The sequence below is a fragment of the Lytechinus pictus genome, chromosome 10, assembly GCF_037042905.1.
Source record: "Lytechinus pictus isolate F3 Inbred chromosome 10, Lp3.0, whole genome shotgun sequence".
Taxonomy (NCBI): domain Eukaryota; kingdom Metazoa; phylum Echinodermata; class Echinoidea; order Temnopleuroida; family Toxopneustidae; genus Lytechinus; species Lytechinus pictus.
Genome location: NC_087254.1, coordinates 22,422,126 through 22,436,843, shown reverse-complemented (window position 1 = coordinate 22,436,843; position 14,718 = coordinate 22,422,126). Strand labels below are relative to the sequence as shown.

Below are 14,718 nucleotides of genomic sequence, written 5' to 3'. Positions count from 1 at the left end.
AAATTCTTATGTTTACTTGTGCTCTTTCCTGATTCATCGATGGTGAAGACAATCATCTATTTATACATCCTAGATAATTATGAATGATTTGAGAGCAAAATGAGCTGAAATATGATATCTCTACTGTTAGTGATTTATGTAACAATTGGCTATTCATACTTAAACCACAACTTTAAACCTGAGTTGAAGTTAAACCTGACTTCAGAATACAGGCCTTTGTAGATGAGTATGTGTAGCATGCAATTTGATAGTGTGTACCTGCCCGCTTCTAACGTTAAATTTCTGCTGAAATTGGTCAGTGTCCCTAAATGTTATGTAAGTGTAAGCCAGTTTGGATTTCCATTCAGCGCATGATCATTAGAACTCTAATGGCATGGTGGTTTAATAATGAGATAAGCACTAACTCTGATGTTTTGATTATCCATATTTTCCTTTTTAAACATGTTTTCATTTAAAGCAGGAATGCGTTCAGGAACAACTGGTATTTAGCAGTTGGCCAAGTACATTGCAAAAGCAACATGCAAATATGCATTCAAAATAGAAATGCAACAAAGACCTTTATAAAGCGTTCATTGATGTGCCATTTTAGTCACCTGGTCTATACAATTTGTGCAACTTGCTATGTCAGGCTAGCTTATGTAAGTTGAAATTTGCCTATCCTAATGGAAGAAAGAAAATGTCAATTGTACAAACTTGTCCATGAGGTAACTCCAAACTGCACTATTATAATGGGTGCATTGCATTAACAAACCAGAGGCCATGGCCATGAACCATTTGGTTGAAAGTTTCTGATTGGTCAGATTTGATCTGATTATTGTGATGAGCTACCCAGGAATCACAATACACAAAAATCACCATGACCATTGGATGTTACAATAATTTTGTATCTTTTATTTAAAAATTCCACAAAGTTAAGAAGGGACCTTAGAGATTTCAAATCGTGCAATAAAATCTGACACATGCATGGCATGGAATTTTGGACTGCCTTTGTGAAGCAAATTGTAGCAATACATGATATTTCTAGATCTAAATAATTTGTTGACTTCTTGCAAGCACTTTCCCTCTTAAAATATAAAGTACATGCTGTAGAATGAATCGTATTCCAGGTGCATGTACTATTATCTCCTATGGCTACGGTGATAAATCATCTATCAACTTGGGAATGCTTAATCAACATATGTAACTCCAGAGCATTCACTATGTCTATAGAATATATTTAATAACAAATTTGAAATGTAAATTCATAAAAGTTTATTTTGTCTTGATTTAGTAGTGTGAAACCTATAGGGACCTAAATGTAGTATACATGTACAGTGCGTCCTACATAAAACAAAACCTATTTTCAGAGATAGATTTCACAATCATGCTTTTACTATTAATTTGATACTCATGGCAAGGTTGGAATCCCATCACTAATTTGAAACCAACAGCTTAGCAAATCGTTCATGCATGGCAGATAACAAACAATAAATATTGAGACATATCAGAAACGATTTGTGCAGAAACTCGCGTGTGAATCTGAATCCACTCTCATTTCAGGGATCAGTGAGAGAAAAGAGTACCAAAGAAATGCTAATGAGCCAATCATCGAAAAAGCACGATCGTTGTTTCACGAACCAATCTTGTCCAATTTTTCTGCGCAACCTGGTTTTGACATTAAATTTTCAAACTCATCTTGCTCATTACTGCATGAAAAGCCATGAAGTTTTTGTCCGATATTAGGTATCAAAATAAAGAGCAATAATTGAATTAAATGATCATGTAATCGAAACACCATAATTCATTTGCCTTAGAAGAATAAAGACATGGGTATCCCGGTTTCACTTTTTCTGGGACGCACTGTATAATACCAACAAGTGGAATGCCTCTGGCCGTCTCACCTGCATCACGCGATTCAATATAGCAGCAGTGCTGATTTTGAAAACTACTATAACTCGCACAAGATGTTCAGTGATACTTGGTTACTCGTATTTCCACGTTTTATGAACTAGACCAATACACTTATAGAGATATGATGGCAATTCAACAAATACCCCCAACGTGGCCAAAGTTCTTTGACCTTACATGACCTTTGACCTTGATCATGTGACCTGAAACTCGCACAGGATGTTCAGTGATACTTGATTACTCTTATGTCCAAATTTTATGAACTAGACCAACACACTTTCAAATTTATGGCTGTAATTCAACAAATACCCCAATTTGGCCAAAGTTCATTGACCCTAAATGACCTTTGACCTTGATCATGTGACCTGAAACTTGCACAGGATGTTCAGTAATACTTGATTACTATTATGTCCAAGTTTCATGAATCAGATCCATAAACTTTCAAAGTTATGATGGTAATTCAACAGATACCCCCAATTCGGCCAAAGTTCATTGACCCTAAATGACCTTTGACCTTGGTCATGTGACGTGAAACTCATGCAGGATGTTCAGTGATACTTGATTAACCTTATGTATAAGTTTCATGAACTAGGTCCATATATTTTCTAAGTTATGATGACATTTCAAAAACTTAACCTTAGGTTAAGATTTTGATGTTGATTCCCCCAACATGGTCTAAGTTCATTGACCCTAAATAACCTTTGACCTTGGTCATGTGACATGAAACTCAGGCAGGATGTTCAGTAATACTTGATTAACCTTATGGCCAAGTTTCATGAACTAGGTCCATATACTTTCTAAGTTATGCTGTCATTTCAAAAACTTAACCTCAGGTTAAGATTTGGTGTTGACGCCGCCGCCGCCGTCGGAAAAGCGGCGCCTATAGTCTCACTCTGCTATGCAGGTGAGACAAAAACAAAACACTCATACAATGACTACCTTAGAACAGTTGGCTTTCTTCTTTTTTCCATATTCATATATATTTCAGTTGCATCGTTTACATCTGTTTCATGATAATCTGTTAATTTCATCTACACAAACTAACACATTATTGGATATTCAACTTTATTTCATCATAGCCTTTCTCAAAATATATTTTTCTCAGACTATAATCAGTTCTCAAGCTATAATTGTATAATTGATAGCTTGTTGAAAAAACCTTTCCATGACCTTTCCATTTAATGGTATCAATAGATTACAATATATCTTTTTTTTTAATTCATGATGACGCAGACCTATTACTTAATTTCCTCGAAACTCCTTACAAAAATAAACAAATATTGACCAAATTATTTGATGTATCTAAATTGTGCATCTTGAAGACAAAATCCACCCTGGTTTTTAACTGAAACAAAAAAACAGAAATGTAATAAAATTTGACCAAAAAGAATCCTAGATAACAGAGTAGTGTTTTTTTTCTGTAATGTCACACACCAGCTGATCTCCTGTATGTCATGTACATGAACAATAAATTCTATAAAATAATATTTCAAAAAAATTTATGATTTTTACCTGGGTAATTAACATGCTCATGATATTATTTCAAACATGCTTCTATGGAAATCTATTCATTCATCATGAACCATAACAAAATATTATGGAATATTATTGACCCACAGTGAATGGGATAGCAGCTCTGATCTCCTGTAACATCACAGAATTAGAAAGTCACAAAATTATGACTCCATTTATATCTGACGAATATGTCACTGATGTCTTTCTTTTGTTTGTTTTTTTTTCTTTAAGGGATTGATTAACTTTGTGAAGGTTCTCAAAAATCCCCCTAAAACATATGAATTAACAGACTAGGAAATATATGTATCGTCATATCCTGCACCTAAAAATACTTTTACTCAAGAAATTAAGTTGTCAGGTATGGGTATGTCCATCAAAATAAAAGAGAATATACTGATCAGTGTTATATTATCACTATGTGATATCATTTGATGTCAATGTAATTACTAGACCATATATGTCAATTTGAAAAATAATACAGCAGACAGCAGTTATGTAAATTTAAACAAGTGAACAAAGCTTTAGAATTGAGAGATTGGCAAAAAATAAAACCTTAATTTAAAGAGGTTACAACAAAAACATTAAGACTGAGTAATGGGTCAAATTACACCTCATTACATAATTTAGAGATGACCAATCATATGGGCAGGATTTTGTTGTGTGGAGTAATATGGGATATAGTAGCTGGCGTGTTTCATAAACTTCACAAATGACCAAAGCAGATTCTCAACCACATTGAAAATATTTGTCAAAATTCAATGAGGGTTATAGGAAATCCATTTCCAGTTGAAACATTGGAAAATTTAAGAGACTTCAGTCGTTCATAAAGTCATGCATAACTTAAAAAAAAAAATTAATGAAACAGCCCCAAGTTGAAAAGTGACAATTCAAGGTATGAAATATTCTATGATATGATCTGTAGTATGATAATGTACCAGAAAAAGAAGAAGATAGTATGAAGGTCATCATTTCATTTTAAAACCTGGCTTCTTATCAACATAGATGTCATAGAAAGCTGTGGCTCGTAGAAGACAGTTTGCTAAATGTTCCCTCTTGTATCTATTAACATCTCTAAACACTGCCAGGTTCTCGTATCCAATCCGAACAGGGTACCAAGCGTTTCTCCTTCCAAAGCCTTCCTCCAGCAGCGCCCCTGCAAGGGCCTGCCCACTCTTGCGTTGGGTCCCTACCAGCAGATTGAAATGCCTTCCAACAACGTTCTGTGGTAATGATATGGCCTTGACCTGGCCAGATTCGATGAGGTCAGAGTTCAAGTAGGTATAGAGCATGGACTCGAGGCAACGAACGAAGAGCATTGTCTGGAAGGTGCCCTTGTTGAGAGAAGTGAAGGACTTGTGCTCAAGGACATACAGATCTGGTCTAGGCATCTCTTCCACAGTATCTGATATCTGTGTGGACAGAACAAATGGACCATTACTCAATCATTTCAATTCAAATTCTGATAATCATTGAATTTTTTTTTGGTAAAGGGTTACATCAGGTGGGTGTTCCTCAAAAGATTAAATCTGCTTATATTATCTCTTTACATATTAGTGACTGCCCTCTATAAAGCACGATCTGACCTTTGCAGTGAGGCATTATTCAAAAAATTTTGAAACACCCTTAGGATTGTTTGTGAGTTAAGCACGACAGCAGAGCGGAGACCATTTCAAATGGTATTTTTGTTGCAAAAACATACTAAATACGCCAAAAATTCCTAATAACACAAGAAAACAAACAGAGAAAAGTCTCTACTAGTTGTCACATTCTTTTAACAAATATACAAATTTGTGATTTACAATGTTTCGGGGCTCTCATTTTTCCAAACAGCCAGAATACTTTAAGACTTCTGTTACACCGGATTTCCTAAGTCTCGGGCAGGTTTCTAATCCAGTGTAAACGCACAAACCTACCCCAGACCCCTTCTGAGCTAACCTATCTCGGACCACCTCGCGCCCCGAGACTGCTTTGGATTCGGTGTAAACGCAAACCTGCCCGAAACAGGTTCGCTTGATGCCCTACACATGGAATGATTATCCAAACAAACACAGCCTGCGCTTGGCGCCCTGCCAAACCTATCTCGGACAGCTTTGGTAACTCGGTGTAAACACACAGAAAGCTGTCTTGGGGCGCCCCGAGACTCGTTACGATTCCAATGTAACAGGGGGTCAAAAATTTAGGTCAACTTTTTTAAAACCAGTCTCGTGGCGCCCCGCGGGTAGGAAATCTGGTGTAACAGGGGTCTAAATTCTCATCAACTTTCTTTCACACTTTCACCGTTCTGTATTTCTTAATTTTCTCCTTTCATATAAAAACTGTTTTCATCAAGGTTAGATCTCCCTTAAATCCTATCAAATACCCATTAATCTCACCAGGGTTATTTTCATCATTATAATGATTGAGAACTTACAAGAGTGAGGTAGTTGACTGGATCCCACTTTCCAGGAGAAATGCCTTCGATCATCTTGCATTGCCAGCTATGAATCCATCTGTCTTTATCCATGTGCAGCCATGCTATGTGTTTCAGACCAACATCTACTGCTACAATGTCCTTCAAACCCTGCGATAAAGATAGAGGGAAAAATCACTGATGACCCAGACACCATTCACACAACCAAATGAAAGCTATAACACTTCATCAATTCATGTGCATAACATTATCTATGCTGAGACAGAATGTTAGAATAACTCGTACAAAAATAAAAACGGTTTCTTATTTTATTAGAGGGTCAATCCAGCCCAAAATGAAAAATATTTTAAATGAAAATTTTGTAGAAATCTGATAAAAATCATTTAATTTAGGATATTTAGGACTTACATTCACTTACAGTACAGCGTAATAATTGTCTGCAAATACAATGAGAAGTTAACTAATGTTACCTCCACATTTTTTTTTAAATATCAATTTTTTTTTAATTCTACTTTTTCATACATGCATATGGACAGCAAACATGGCAGCATAAAAACATTTTTTAACCAATTCTGTATCACATATCAATCAGATAATCAGATGAAAAAAGGGTGAATATAACATAACATCATATCATTATAACATCTGCTTATTTATTGCACGTCCATTATAAATATTCAACTGTTCCACTAAATATTTTATTTCAAGAGTGAAATAATGCGGAACTAAAACTATAGAACTTTTTTTTCTTCCTCCAATTAAATTTTCAATGCTAATTTACTTTGACACTCCTTATTCGATACACATAAATTTCAGGCCAAAATAACCCTTTGAAACCATAAGCATGAATAACAAATTTCACCTTGTCATTAAGACCTAAGTATGTGCTGTACAAGATTCCCAATAACATGATTTTAATTAGTCCATCATGACTCACCAATAATCGTTCATTTGATAGAACTGCAAGGGATGCGCTCTGAGGATCTATTCTTGTGCTAGTCTTATCCAGGTTTCCATTGGCAAAATTTGATTGAAGTTTCTCAAGGGTTATTCTGTGAATGGAGAAATGAACAGAAATTCTTGGGTCAGCAAAGTGTAATCCTTTCCCTTACGAATGAAAAATTATCATTATTGCTTCCTTGTGTAACAAGTTAAATTAACCTCTTTATCCAAAGTCATTTTATGATCATGAGAAAGATGTGTTCAAAAAGGTATCTACCATTAAACTAGTTCGGTATAATAGAAGTATTGTTGATAAGATCTGTTGAACCTCTCTCACCTCCCAACTCCTGGAATTGACAACAGCTCTTCAAGATTTCTGAACTGTCCTTTCACTTCTCTATGAGCAATGATGTTGGTAGCCATTCTAGAGTTGATGTACTTCAGCATCTTCAGTTCAGATTCAGGCAAGTTGTTTAACAAATTGATGAGATTCGCATCCTGGTCTACTGGTGTCTGAGTTGTATCAAGATGGCCGACATCTTTCTTTGACTCATCCACTTTGCCGTCTTCTGCAGGAAGTACAGGGATGCTACTGGACATAGTTATACCACTGCATAGAGAGCATGTGCTTGCTGGTTTAGGATACGAGTGCTGAAAGAAATAAAAATTGAATCATGTCTTCAAAGATTGTTTATATCATCGCAATTTGCTTAAAAATCATTGCTAGAAATAATCAAATGACAAGCATATTCTTGAAATCTTCTTCTGTGTAGTCTGCTTCCTTCAATCCTGAAGATTCTTGCAGAACTTGGTGAAGTGTGTGTCACAAGGGTAAAGTGCATGTGCCAAATATATACATGGTGCAAGTAAAAACAGGTATGGATCTAGCTGCTGTTGCCTTTTGTCAGTTGCAGACGAAAGGCTTTGAAATAATTTGGTAAATACATGTATGCGCTGTACATCTCTGGCATGCAGGATTGCAAGAAGTTTCTGAAATTTATGATAAACAAATCAAATTCATTAACTCACTTTTAAACTTTTAAAAATATTTGTACACAATTTGAATGGAGATCAAATAATTTTTTGTGTTACTGATTGTAGAATTGATGTATGGAGCTTACTTTGAGGTAAAAAGAGAAGAAACTTCAAAGATTCACATACATAACTGGATAAAATCGAAATTTTAATTATTTCCCTTATCTAGAACACGGTGCCCTTTTAGAGACAGCTTTCATTGATATTTCAACGAAAGAGACTCTTGTCTGAAGTAAAAATTGATGTTACTAAGTAATTTCGACATTGTATTAGTTCAATATTCTGATTTTATATATAATATTTATTTATAGTGATAATTTTGCAAATTATGTTTTAAATGTTATTTGTTGAGGTAAAATCATGGTTTGAATGGAGTAAACAAAATAAACGTGTCTGATTGTATGAGACTAAAAAGGAAAATATGAGAAGCTTCGTGTTAAAAATTGAATTTATTTATTTTATTTGTCAGATATAACGCAAGAAATACAAATGTGAGTGTTTAGAGTATAAACATATACCTTTGCATGAAAATTAACCGAAGATGAGCAAGATATGAAAATTGCTGCAAACATGTCAAGTGGGTAAAGTAGTGCTTTGCGCAATAATAAAACACAGAAATGTGTGAAATCAATCCGTAATGGTAAAAGAAAATAATATATATTTACAGAAACAATGCTAAAAATGAGTGATCATAAACGTACATTGGTCATATTTAAAGTTGATAACTTTATGGAAGTTTATATAAAAACATAAGCATCAAGAATATAAAAAATATTCCAAAGTTAAAGAGTCTAGAGTCGAGACGTACATTTGCTTTGACATGATGATAGGGCCTACCCTACGAATTAAAATGCGCCTTTCCATGACCTTTTCTTTTATAGGTACAATTTATCTTCATTTGTAATGATTGTGATGGATTCTAAGCTATAGGCCTAATATATATTATAATTAGCTATTTTGTTACCGCAGATTTTTTTTTGTTTTATTCATCATCTCAAGTTAGCACAAATCCAACATTTTTTATTGATTAAAGTTAATCTCAGCAAAAAAAGAAATAATGATAGTGAAAATGAAATGAAAATAAATAAATGATTTAGCATAGTCATGATAGTTTGGTATCGCCTTTTTTTTTTTTTGCTGAACGTTATAAACATGTTTTCTTTACCATACCGGGTACATAATTTCTTTTTTAAAACTTGTTTTCATGTTGTTTATCTAATTATAAAGTCAGAGCAGTGGCGTAGCTAGGATTTTCGCGAGCGAAAATTTTATTTTGTAACATGAAAGATTTTTGTTTTGCAAGTCTCACTCGTCTTCCTCCTCTTATTTTCCTCTTCTTTTTTCCTTCTGTCTTACCCTTTCTCTTTTCTTTCTCTTTTTTTTTTGCTCCGCCAATTTTTTCAGGAGGGCACCCAGGGGGCACACCAAATCTCAGGGGGGCACGTGCCCCCCCCCGTAGCTACGCCACTGGGTCAGATCAGAGAGATTGCCGCCCGTTTCGATATTTCAAGTTTGGTTGGAAAAAAAATGGAAAAGGGGTGGGGACATTTTTAAAAAATGTGACAAATAAATAAAAGAACATATTTTTAAAAATTATTTGGCCATTTTGGGCATAGATTACCCCGGAGAAGGGCAGAGTTAAAATGGCATCTGTTTTGCTGTGACTGATATTGATGACAGCCCCCATGATAATACGGGCCATATAAAAAAATAACTTGGCGCCATCCCAGATATGCATCAGACTCTCATTCTCAGAGTGCAATCGAATGATCCCCCAAAATCACTCACACGTATTGCGAGGTTTATAACCTCCCACCATGAACCGCGTTTGGCAGTGGATTTCTAACTAGTGGGTCGCGCGTGCTGGGATCTCACTTCTAGTGTCCACAACACACAACTTCTATGGCTTGATTTTTCTGTGCGCGGCGGCATGTAATGAACCCTACCCTTGGGTGTCTAGCGGCCGGTGATATCCGGCGCTTAATCTTACCGATACCATTTGAAACATCAGTCGAAGATTTAAACGTGTTGCTATACAACTCATCTCGGGTTTTAAACTGTCTTCGTTCTATTTGACGTTAGGATGTTTGGGCCCGTTTTTCGTTTCCTGACTTTGCCTCGCGACTCGGTCTCAAGTCCAACTCTGTACCGGTATCTCCATTTAGGTACGCAATTATGGAACGCCAAATATTTAGTGGTAGCGTCTCATACTCCAGTATTGGTCGGTCTCGAAAATGGTAAGCTATCAAATGATCAAATGTGGGACATGAATAAAGAGACAAAAGAGTGAGTGGCTTGTAATTTGATTTTAAATTTGAAGTGATTGTGAGAGTCAGTCAGTTTTTCATGAAGAAACCAGGTTGGCAGCCCGGCACGTCTCTCAGCTCATCACTTCAGTCGCATTTTGCTTTCGCCCGGGCCCCTGGCTCGGCCTCGGAGCCACGCGGCGCGGTGAGCCGTGGGGTCAGGACAGACCACAGACACACACCGGCACCGCTAACTATTCCCCCATATTGGCTAGCGCTAGGGCTAGGCCCACTCACACGTATTGCGAGTGTAGTACGGTACTGCCATAGATGATATGGCAGTCTCATGGTAGTGTATCCTATTGCTGGACACCTTTATTTCAGGGCTTTAAAATAACAATTAGAGAAAATACAATCAAGAAAATTAATTTGCACTTGCTATTCCAAATATTATAATTAGGGCATGTATGCCTGTGCCTGTGGTACTGGTAGTGGATCGTATTATTACCGAACACTTTTCATGAATTCAATCATATGAATGAAACACAAAATTCACCAAACTTTCACCACAAATACACAATTACCTACATACCGGTAAATGTACAAATTTTGCCGAAATCGTTTTTGTCTCACCTGCATAGCAGAGTGAGACTATAGTAGAGTATAGGCGCCGCTTTTCCGGCGGCGGCGTCAACACCAATCTTAACAGAAGGTTAAGTTTTTGAAATGACAGCATAACTTAATAAGTATATGGACCTAGTTTATGAAACTTGGCCATAAGGTTAATCAAGTATTACTAAATATCCTGCCTGAGTTTCATGTCACATGACCAAGGTCAAAGGTAATTTAGGGTCAATGAACTTAGACCATGTTGGGGGAATCAACATCTTAACCTAAGGAGTAAGGTTAAGTTTTTGAAATGTCATCATAACTTAGAAAATATATGGACCTAGTCCATGAAACTTGGACATAAGGTTAATTAAGTATTACTTAACATCCTGCATGAGTTTCACATCACATGACCAAGGTCAAAGGTCATTTAGGGTCAATGAACTTTGGCCAAATTGGGGGTATCTGTTGAATTACCATCATAACTTTGAAAGTTTATGGATCTGATTCATGAAACTTGTACATAATAGTAATCAAGTATCACTAAACATCCTGTGCGAGTTTCAGGTCACATGATCAAGGTCAAAGGTCATGTAAGGTCAATGAACTTTGGCTATGTTGGGGGTATTTGTTGAATTACCATCATATCCCTGTAAGTGTATTGGTCTAGTTCATAAAACATGGACATAAGAGTAACCAAGTATCACTAAACATCTTGTGCGAGTTTCAGGTCACATGACCAAACTAGGTCAAAGGTCAATGGACATTGGCCATGTTTGGGGTATTTGTTGAATTACCATCATAATTCTGTAAGTATATTTAATATTGGTCTAGTTCATAAAACTTGGACATAAGAGTTGTCAAGTATCACTGAACATCTCATGCGAGTTTCAGGTCACAAGACCAAAGTCAAAGGTCATTTAAGGTCTTTGAACTCTGGCCATTTTAGAGGTAATTATTAGATTGCTGTCATTACTTTCAAAGTTTATAGATAGAGTGTATAAAATGTGGATATAGGGGTAATCAAGTATCACTGACAAGTTTTAGGTCACATGATCAAGGTCGAATATCAATGAACGTAGTATTGTATCATTATCATATGAATGGTGTTTTTTGTGAATGATTATTTTATAGTAGTTTTCAAAGTCAGCACTGCTGCTATATTGAATCGCGTGATGCAGGTGAGACCGCCAGAGGCATTCCACTTGTTCCTTTTTACGATATTAGCTTCCAATCGGACCCCTCTTCGCATGTGAAATATTTTGGTCACTTGAAAAAGATAACGTATTACCGGTACCGAACGTGTGTTTTCTATGGGAAAAGTTGAGAAAACAACAAAATCACTGATGAGCTATTTTGACCATATTTTATTATTTTCATAATATTAAGACTTTGCAAATTATGCGTTTTTTACCATTTTTCATCATCTTTCTATTCAAGTTCCCTTTGGAAGGATGTTGCAAAGTTTTGAGCGTATGAAATTATTTTCTGACACGTACGATGCGCGCGTTCGGTAATACAAGGCCGGTCGGTAATACAATCACTCACTACACTGAGCGGAGTCATAATTATTTATGACTCTGTCATGTCTGTACTGCCTGGGAGTGGGACTGGGAGTGTAGGCTACAAGTACAAGATAACCTAGGCCAGCCAGGGAGCTCAGGACTCATCCGTGTAGTCAAACCTATACTCTCCAAAATGGGGTAGAATGGGGTCGCAATAGCACTCCAAATACTAAGGGGAAAAAAAATTATGCACTTACCTCGATTATATGGATGAAGGCCGAAGGTCTATCGTGACACAGAATCCTGACATCGAGGCACAAACTGGACCCTCAAAAAAAGGAAAAGTTATGTCTCGTTCGTTCTCCTTCTGTCAAAATTGAAAACAAAATGGCCGATCGATACCAAAACGAAAGCGACATACATGTAGACGTCTAACTTTTCCTTTTTTTTTGAGTGTCCAGTTTGTGCCTCGATGTCAGGATTCTGTGTCACGATAGACCTTCATCCATATAATCGAGGTAAGTGTTTTTTCCCCTTTTATTTGGAGATACTTGTCCAGTACGTTCTCAAAGCTGTAGACACTGGGTGCATTAACTAATTCATTAGATCTACTGAGACTATTCCATGGTTTTTTCGTTCTGATGCAAAAAGATTTCTTACATTTCTCAGTGACTGATCTTGGAATAATCAATTGTTTATCATGACCTCTGGTAGGCCCATGCACCTGACCCATATCTGGCACTACCTCCTGGTCATGAAATAACTTGTAAGTTTCAATCATATATTGAATAATTAGGTGAGAGTGAGAGGCACTTACTGAATTAATGCCCCTCTTAGGTGTCTATCCCTCAGTAGTACATGGTGTCCCGCAACGGTCTGGAGGTCCTGCCTGTTGCTGCTGAACACTTTCTTGACTTGACCTCAACTCTCTGGACAGAGAACTCTCAACTGACATTGACAGTGACTTTTGGTCATCAGAGGCATATATTTGGGGGTATAATTGCGGGCGTGCCGTGTGTAATGTTCACTCATGCACAGAGATGAGTGCGGGGCTATTACTCGTCTATATCGCTGGAAATGTCCAGGCGACATTGTCTAATGACCCTTTATGCAACACATATCCCCCCGCGCACGGCGGTATGTCAATGTGGGGAGTTTCAGTTGGATCAATCTTTGTTCATGTGGAAGTTTTTCTACCTCAGGTACCAATTTAGTGGCCCTTCTCTGTACATTTTTTTATGCATGAATATGTTTCTTCAAGTAAGGACTCCAAACGGCATGTGCATACTCAAAATGTGGTCTGATCAAAGCTTTATATAGTCCTGAGTAAAAAGTTCTCTTTATGTAAATAAACAAATGTTTGTCTTATCAGATTCATTAACCTATTGGCTTTATTGATCTTTGCCTGAAAATGTTGGTCAAAACTAAGCTTTGTGTCAGTGATCATGCCTAAATCTTTACTTGTTTCAACTTGTGATAGATTATGGGTGCCATTACCGTGTGTTATTGTGTAGCCATTAAATTCATCATTCTTTTTTCAAAATTTTGTAAGTCCATAACATTTATCTGGATGGAACTTTAACAGCCACTTGTCAGACCAGGAAACAAGACGATCTAAGTCTGCCTGTAATAACTCGGCATCATTGTCATTCTCTACATGTTTATATGTCTTTGTATCATTGGCAAATAAATAAATATTACTTGACGAAATCTGATCCGGCAGATCATTGATGTACATGACTTCTGAGGACACTCCCTGGCGGAATTCCGCTAGTAACGGCCCAGTCAGAGAAGGCACCATTAACACAAACACAGTGCTTCCTACAGACCAGAAAAGATCTGACCCACTCACATATATGGGCTTGGATATACCAAATCCTTCTACTTTGGCTAAAAGCCTCTGGTGCGGAACCTTATCAAAGGCTTTCATGAAGTCTAGGTATATGACGTCAACTGCACCGCTGACCTCCAACATTCTTGTCAATCATCTAAAACATTGAGCAAAGTTCTGCAACATAGTGGATTGACCAGATACAAGTCCAAATTGGTTCACACTGAGAAGGTTGTTGCCTCTCACATTCTCATATATTTCGTCCCTTAGAATAGACTCCATTATTTTACATACTATACAAATAAGAATTATAGGTCTGTAGTTTGATGGGAGTTTACGATCTCCCTTCTTGAATACTGCACTAACATTGGCTTTCTTCCACATACTTGGGACTACGCCTGATGCAAGTGGGTTCGAGTAGATAATACTCAAATGTTTTGCAAGAACAGATGCCAGTTTAAGCAAAACATGTGGATGTAACCCATCCGAACCTGGTGATTTAGAAACATTCAGTTTATTTAATTTCTTCAATACACCATCTTCGGTAATAATTACTGAGTCCAAAATAGGGACATCATGGCGTTGAACAGAAGGGATAGGTCCATCAGGATCTATAGTAAATACACTAAAAAAGTGTTTCAACAGTGCATTTGATTGCTCTACATCAGATTTTGTCAATGAATTGCTATTTTCAGTACTTTCTCAAGCTCATTCGCAAAAAGAACCTTCCAATTATGA

At 36.7% G+C, this 14,718-nt stretch overlaps 2 protein-coding genes across 4 annotated transcripts in view; one reads left to right on the top strand and one right to left on the bottom strand.

Annotated features, from left to right (window-relative positions):
• Positions 1-872: 872 nt before the first annotated feature.
• On the bottom strand, positions 873-10,242 carry LOC129269295 (transcription elongation factor, mitochondrial-like). 2 transcript variants are annotated; one of them, XM_054906780.2, is made up of 5 exons: positions 9,780-10,242; positions 7,092-7,405; positions 6,750-6,864; positions 5,813-5,962; positions 873-4,811 (listed from the first exon to the last, which is right to left on the bottom strand). In XM_054906780.2, the coding sequence occupies exons 1-5, from the start codon at positions 9,831-9,833 to the stop codon at positions 4,368-4,370; spliced, it is 1,077 nt and encodes a 358-aa protein (XP_054762755.2). In that variant the 5' UTR covers positions 9,834-10,242; the 3' UTR covers positions 873-4,367. The 2 variants fall into 2 exon arrangements, with proteins under 2 accessions (XP_054762755.2, XP_054762756.2); XM_054906781.2 differs by having other exon boundaries at positions 9,786-9,974.
• The window catches only part of LOC129270334 (acylamino-acid-releasing enzyme-like), a 38,728-nt gene continuing 33,956 nt past the window's right edge, over positions 9,947-14,718 (top strand). The window contains exon 1 of one of the 2 annotated variants that reach the window (XM_064105568.1): positions 9,947-10,026. In XM_064105568.1, the coding sequence (XP_063961638.1) occupies positions 10,024-10,026 (3 nt within the window). In that variant the 5' untranslated portion in view covers positions 9,947-10,023. Of the gene's footprint in view, positions 10,076-14,718 lie in introns of both variants that reach the window. The other variant, XM_064105570.1, reaches the window with a different exon arrangement.

Excerpts from the sequence above, each read along its gene's own strand:
- LOC129269295 (XM_054906780.2), bottom strand. The coding sequence starts at position 9,833 with ATGAGTTGTATAGCAACACGTTTAAATCTTCGACTGATGTTTCAAATG. Across the intron at positions 6,865-7,091 it reads TCAATTCCAGGAGTTGGGAG|AATAACCCTTGAGAAACTTC; the intron begins GTGAGAGAGGTT and ends CTCCATTCACAG. Across the intron at positions 4,812-5,812 it reads CAGTCAACTACCTCACTCTT|ATATCAGATACTGTGGAAGA; the intron begins GTAAGTTCTCAA and ends CTGTCCACACAG.